Source organism: Mauremys mutica, chromosome 3, assembly GCF_020497125.1.
Source record: "Mauremys mutica isolate MM-2020 ecotype Southern chromosome 3, ASM2049712v1, whole genome shotgun sequence".
Taxonomy (NCBI): domain Eukaryota; kingdom Metazoa; phylum Chordata; order Testudines; family Geoemydidae; genus Mauremys; species Mauremys mutica.
In genome coordinates this window covers 3,018,316-3,025,283 of record NC_059074.1, presented here as the reverse complement: position 1 = coordinate 3,025,283, position 6,968 = coordinate 3,018,316, and the positions used below count along the sequence as shown (strand labels likewise).

General features: G+C 66.6%; 1 protein-coding gene across 1 annotated transcript; it reads left to right on the top strand.

Annotated features, from left to right (window-relative positions):
• Window positions 1-361: 361 nt before the first annotated feature.
• ATRAID (all-trans retinoic acid induced differentiation factor) lies at window positions 362-6,713 on the top strand. Its single transcript, XM_045010928.1, has 7 exons — window positions 362-517; window positions 811-941; window positions 2,063-2,134; window positions 3,007-3,078; window positions 3,416-3,537; window positions 3,982-4,082; window positions 4,503-6,713. Exons 1-7 carry the CDS (start codon window positions 416-418, stop codon window positions 4,605-4,607), a joined length of 705 nt encoding a protein of 234 aa, XP_044866863.1. The 5' UTR covers window positions 362-415; the 3' UTR covers window positions 4,608-6,713.
• Window positions 6,714-6,968: the final 255 nt, after the last annotated feature.

Genomic DNA, 6,968 nt, shown 5'->3' with positions numbered 1-6,968 from the left:
GGGAGGGGCTCTGAGTGGGGGTTGCTGGGGAGGGGCTGGGGTGCGGGGGGGGTCACTGGGGAAGGGAGGGGCTCTGAGTGGGGGTCGCTGGGGAGGGGCTGGGGGTGCGGGGGGTCACTGGGGAAGGGAGGGGCTCTGGGGGTGGGTCACACCTGGGGCCCATCCCCGGGGTCTTGCGGCTGCGGCAGGGTCACGTGGCGAGACCACGCCCCCAGGCGGAGCCTGCAGCGGGGAGGCGGGGGCGGGGCCACGAGGGGCGGGGCCACGGGCTCAGAGTCTGGGGGCGGGGCCGGCTTGTTCGGGACCCGGCGGGAGCTGTCACGTGATGTGCCGTTTGCGATCATGTGACGCCAGAGCGGCGGCGGCGGCGGTCACATGACCCGCGTCCGCGTCACGTGGGGCTGCCGAACGGGCGATGGGGCGGCCGGTGGCGGGCGGGCCTGGGCCCCGCGCCTGGGTCCTGCGGCTGCTGCTCGGGCTGGCGGCCTGGCGGGGCGGCGCGGCCGGGCGGAGCGCGGTGAGAGGGGCCGGTCCGGTCCGGTCCGGGGACACCGCGCTCTGACCGGACGCTGCCGGGGGGGCGTTGGTTGGTCCGGTCCGGTCCGGTCCGGGGTTCCTGTCCGGACACTGCGCGGTCCGGTCGGGTCCGGTCCGGTGGTGCCGGGCCGGGCTGAGCTCAGCCAGATGCGGGCTGGGATCGGCCCCGCAGGCCCCAGGCTGGGTCCCGGAGCGGGGCCAGGCACCGCGGGGGGTGGGTGCAGTTTGGGGGCCTGCCCCCCCCGACTCCCCCTGTCTCTCCCCCCCCCCCAGGTGTGCAGCTGCTGCCCGGGCCCGGTGCGGAACGGCTCCAGCGTGGCCAGTTACTGCGCGGCGCGCCCGGCCTTGGAGCTGCAGGGGCGCTGCTGCCTCAGCAGGGAGCCGGAGCCGGGCGTCATCGTGGGGTGAGTGAGCGAGCGAGCGGGGCCAGGCCCTTCCCATCCCTGCTTGGTGCGGGCGCTGCCCTGTGCCTGGCCGGGCAGCCGGCCCCGGGCACGCTCAGCCCCCAAGCCAGCCGTGGGGCAGCCTGGATGCCAGCCCCCGGCCAGAGGTTACCTGCTGGGCGTTGGCAGCGCCAGGGCCCCAGTGGGTCTCTGCTGCCAGGCTCAGGGGCAGCTGGTTGTGAGATAGGTAGGAGTGGTGCAGACTTGGACACGGGGGTGCCTCACCCCTACATCTGCTGAGTTCCTAGGGGGCAGGGAGCAGCTCCCCCCCCTGAGGTGACACCACCTGGGTCCCTGCGTCCCGGAAGAACCAAGTGCAGGTGGGAAGAGCCTGGAATCTGCTGTTGCCAGTAGGAGCCCCCTATTCCTGAGTGGGAAGACAGCAGAGCTCTCCATGGGGCCAGCCCTGCCCAGCATGGCCACAGGAGCTCAGCTCAGAGCCCCCAGCCTTGCGCCTGCCTAGGACAAGGCTATGGATGGGGGGGTGGAGGCCTTGGGGTGCATGGAGAAGGAAGGGATGTGGGGGTGGGGGGTGTATGGAGTTGTGTGCACGGTGGGGGAGGAAGGAATGGGGGGGATGGAGGCCTTGGGGTGCATGGAGAAGGAAGGGATGTGGGGGTGGGGGGTGTATGGAGTCGTGTGCAGGGTGGGGGTGTGGGGGAGGAAGGAAAGGGGGGGATGGAGGCCTTGGGGTGCATGGAGAAGGAAGGGATGTGGGGGTGGGGGGTGTATGGAGTCGTGTGCAAGGTGGGGGAGGAAGGAATGGGGGGGATGGAGGCATTGGGGTGCATGGAGAAGGAAGGGATGTGGGGGGGGGGGGTGTATGGAGTCGTGTGCAGGGTGGGGGTGTGGGGGAGGAAGGACTGGGGGGATGGAGGCCTCGGGGTGCATGGAGAAGGAAGGGATGTGGGGGTGGGGGGTGTATGGAGTCGTGTGCAGGGTGGGGGTGTGGGGGAGGAAGGAATGGGGGGATGGAGGCCTCGGGGTGCATGGAGAAGGAAGTGGGGAGATGGGGGAGGGAGATAACATTTCAGGAGGTGTATTGGGGCTCCCAGTGCCTCTGACTGTTCTGCTCTCCCCAGGCTGGATCTGGGCAACTGCTCCCTGACGTTCCTCTGTGCTGGGTTCCCGGATGCCAACACTGCTGTTGTCATGTGAGTCCAGCCACCCCATGGGGGGGCTGTAGGGAGGCCTGGGAATTCGAGCTCTAGAGCGAGGGGTGGGGAGGGAGCTCCTTGCCGGGGACAGGCTGGGTGCAAGCCCCAGACCCCCTGTGCTCCTCTGGCTCGGGGCCTGCTGAATTCCCCATCCCCCCCAGGCTGTTGGCGAAGGGCCGGGGGGGCGCTAGACCTTCCCCTCTCAGCACAAGCCTGAGCTTGTTCCGCGCTCCCTGGGAGGCACAGCCCCCCCGCGGGGCTCCCCCAGCCAGGCCCCCCTCTGTTGGTGTCTGACCCCCGCTCCAGCTTCCCCTCCCTCCTGCCCAGCTGGCTGCTCTGAAGTCCATGGGCCCGTCCGTGTGGGAGCTGCGCTGGGCTGGCGCCTTCTGGGGGGTGTTACGCTACCCCCCCCCATTAACCATGGCAGGTCCCTGCACTGCAACCCCCTCCCCATTCCCTCCCCCCGCAGGAGTGAGGGCAGGGGACTGCTGGGGGATCCTCCCCAGGAGTGGGGGGGTGGCCTGGTGCACCTGCTCGCCCAGCCCTTGCTACAGCCTCACCCCTTGACCTAGAGGGTCCCGTCGTGCCGGGCGCTGCTCTCCCTGGGATGGACGGTCCCAGTCTGACTGGACCAGGCTGGGTGGGAGGGGAGACAAGACAGACTCAGGCGGGGCAGAGACTCGCCCGAGGTCTCTGAACAGGGCGGGGGCAGGGCCAGGTCTCCTGAGTCCCTGCCCGGGGAGGCAGCCCCAGCCCAGGGAGAGCGCTTGGCCTGGGCTGGGGGAAGGCCTGGGTGCGCCCTGTTCTCCCAGGGTGCTGGGCAGCCCTGGGAACGGAGGGTTAATGCCGCGGGATCCTTCTGTTTGCAGTGACCTGACCGAGAACCCCTTGGGGAACATCCCCAACACCTCCTTCCAGGGCTTCACCAGGCTGCAGAGCATGTGAGTGCCGGGCTGGGCGGGGCCTGCAGCCCTGGGGGCCGGGAGGGCACCAGTGCTGTGCTGCTGGGGGGAAAGGGGGGCAGGGACAGGGGCTCAATGGGGAGAGTGGGGGGAAGGGGCTCGGGGGCCCCGGAGGGGCTGACTCTCCTCACACGCACACCTGCGGCTCCGTATGGAGCTTAGCTGCTGGTTCCTGGGAAGCCAGTGGGGTCTCCAGTGTGGGGCAATAGGGATCCGCCCTGAGCGTGCCCCCCTCCCCACCACTGCTCCGAGCTGCTCTGCTCCTGTGAGCAGGTGGCCGGGTGCTCCGCCCCCCACCTCTGACTCTCTTGTCCAGATCCCTGCCGCGTGCCCTGGAGTGCCCTGGAGGGAACATGGCCTGGGACCTCAACACCACCCACGGGGACAGCCGGACCTGCCAGGGACAGAGGAACCTCTGCAACAGCTCGGGGGAGCTTGGTACAGTGTGGGACAGCAGGGGCTCAGTACTGGGGGGCCTGGATGGGGTGGGGAGGGCCCCCAGAACAGCTCCCCTGAGGCCCCAGGCTGGAAAGAGCCCATGGCAGCTGAACTGGGAGGCACCAGGGGCAGGGTGTCCCAGGCGGGTGTCCAGGGCAGGGCTCCCCCGCCACCACCTGCAACAGAAATACAGCGCCCACCGCCCGGCCTGTGCTCGGCACCGCCCCTGCCCTCAGCAGCCTGGCTCTGTCCTCCCCCACCAGGCTGAGCCTGTTCTCCCACCCCTCAGTTCCCTGAACCTCGCTGAGGCAGGGACTACTGCCCTGGCCCCCTGCCCCGGGAGCTGGGCTTTCCCCACACCGTCTGCGTGCTGCTCCCTGCTGCAGCGTGGGGGCCTCGGCCCAGCCCCGGTTCCAACCGCGTCTCCTGTCTGGTTCTGCGCAGCCTGGCTGTGCCCAGAGAACTCCCAGTGCAGCCCCGACGGACCCGGGCTCGTCCAGTGCCTGTGCTCCGGGAGCTACCACGGCTACAAGTGTCTGCGTGAGGTGAGGGGCCGGGGGGCCTGGGCCCTGTGTCGGACGGGGCAGGGGCCGTCTCCGCTCGGGGGGAGACGCATCGTGGGTGGAGGGGGGTGCAGTACAGGGGCCGTCTGGACTCTCCCCTGTAGCGTCTGGTCTCTCCAGCAGTGGGGGGCTCGGGGCGTGGCGGCTGCTGCAGGAGCGCCGGCCTCAGGGTGGGGTGGCTGGGAGGCTGCAGGGGATCCGGCCGGCTGCGTGCGATGGCTGCTTGCTTGGCTGCGGGCCAGGAGCTGCTGCAGCTCAAGCCAGGGCTGGAATCTCCTCTGGGCTGGCCCCCAGGGCTGGAGACGCGCACTGAGCTGGGGACAGCAGCATGGGGCCTCAGTGTGGGGGAGCAGACACCCCCCTCCCTCCCATCACTTCTCACCCACCGGCTTTGCTTTGCAGGGCACCTTTCCCCTGCTGCTCTTCTATGGGACCCTGGGAGCCGTGACGACCACCCTGTCCCTGCTGGCCTGGGGCAGCCAGCGCCGGAAAGCCAAGGCCTCCTGAGCCCCTCCTGCAGGACGGGGAAAGGGCGGAGACCGGGCTGGGGGGCCTGCGCGGGGGCTTCTCCGCAGCCACTGAACTCGCCGTGGTGCCGCGTGCTGGCTCCTTTCAGCGCCCTGGGACGGTCCAGCTGCCCTCAGCACCAGCTGCCTGCATCCCCCGTTCTCTGCCAGGGGGGAGACCCGGCTCCTCGGCCCCAGGCAAAGCTCATTCCCGGAGCGTAAAGCCCCAGCCTGCGCTCCGGGCACCCCGCCTAGCCCCACCCCAGGCTCAGCCGCACCAATCTCCCTGCCCTGCCCCCTCACAGTGCGGAGCCTGCGGCTGGGGCAGCAGCCCCCTCCCCAAGCACAGATCTTCTCAGAGCAGGACGTGGGCGCTGGCCTGCAAGGTCCCCCATGGAGTGGAGGCTTCTGGGTCTGACCACCCCACCTCCCCAAAGTCACGGACCCACAGGCCTTTGGACAGTGTCTGGGAGGAACCCTGCACTGGGCTCAGCCCCAGCTGTGGGTGACATGGAGGTCGTGGGGGGTGGGGTCTGATAGGTGGGGGGAAAAAACAAGGTCTCCACAGTAAAATTCCTTCCTGACCCCCAAAATGGGCATTTTGACCCCGATCACGTGAGCAGGACGCACCAGCCGAGCATCTGTGAAGGACAATTTGTTGAGCCATCCTGGTGGGGTCCCATCTCCAGCCATGGCCAATCGCTGACACTGGAGAAATAATGCCCAGAATGCACCAGGGGAGGGCTCTGTCTTTCCTGATGCCTGCAGGAGACCAGCTGAATCCCTGAAGCATGAGATCTGGGACACAACACACAGGACATCACCCAGGGCAGATGGAGGCTCTGCGGCTCCCCATAGCCCCCTGCAGTCGCTGCTCCCCAAGGGCTTTGCCAGCCCTGGAGCCAGGCTCCCAACCCGGGCGGCTCTGACGGGCTGCGAGCAGTCGAAGGGCAGCAGGGAGATGAGGAGCATCTGCAGCCCCAGGGCCTCAAGCACAACCAGCAGCAGGAGGAGACGGGGAAGTGCCAAGGCCGCCGGTACCATGGCTCCAGCCAGAACAGCAGCCCCCTGCACTGCCCGGCTCTGCCTGTGACCTAGCCAAGGGGGTGGGACCTCAGGGGGAGACGAGGCGGGGCTGGCACTTGCTGGGGGAGGAGCAGTGGGTGGGGTCACAGATAGGGCAGGGCCTCATGGGGGGTGCACCCCTCCAATTTTCTGTCTAGCCCACCTCAGCCCCCACAGAGGGAAGAGTCTGGCACCACCCCAGGGGTTTGCCCAGGGTAAGGCTCATCCAGTGCAGGGTGGGTTGGTGACCCCTGCAATATACCCACAGGTAGGAAACTCAGCTGCATCACTTGTCGTGGGGAGCTGCGGTCGTGCTTCCCCCTCGTCTTGGTCAGTAAAGGCAGACAAAGCTCAGAAGCTGTGGTCTGTGCTCGCTCATCTCCTGCCATGAAGCATTTACTCCTGGGGAATTCTGCGCCCCTGCGTTTGTGCAGAGTTCATGTCCAGGGCAGAATTTTTTCCTCCCAAGAAGCACTGCAGTTCTGGCATTCAGCCACTAGGGGCTGTTGTGGCACCAGGACAGCTGGTGGCATTGGTCACAGAGCAGGGCATGTGGGGCTGTTGGGGGGTTCAGACAGGGCTAGTGGGGGGGACAGACAGGCACTGAATGGGGGGGGTGCAGGGCCACGTGGGGACGGAGGCAGATGTGCCTGACTGGATGGGAGAGGCTAGTGGTCGGCCAGGGGCTGCATGGGGGAAGCTCCCTAACAATCCCTCCCTGCCCCCCTCTCCCCCTAAAAACCCTATTCCATACGTCTCCCACCCACACCCAACAACCCTCCAGGTTCACTCCCAGGCCCCTGCCCAGCAATTTACTTCCTTCTCCCTCAGCTCCTCCGTTACCCCGACTCCCCCCGGCCTTTGCACTGCTTCGGAGGGGTGGGGGAAATGCGGGTCTGTGTTGTAGTTTAGATGAATTATTAGTCAAAGATCGGTATTAATGGGCCTAGTAAGGAATCTGAGTCTTCTTTTTTTTGGTCTGTGTTGTTACAGACACACTTGCTGACAGGTATTTTGAAATAAATTACCAAAATAATTGAAACCGGCATGATCATATTGCATTATTTTGACAGACAAAATATGCAGAATTTTAAAATATTGTGTGCAGAACTTTTAATTTTTCAGAGCAGAATTTGTATTTTTTCAGTGCAGAATCCCGCCAGCACTGAGCGTTGTCAGTGGCAGCTGCTGTCTGTTACAGCGCTTCTGTGTGCCCCTTGCTCTGCAGTCTGCCCTTAGGGGGGCTTTTCGGCCAGACCAACGGTACAGCGGGAGAGGGCACGTCTGGGGAGGTCCT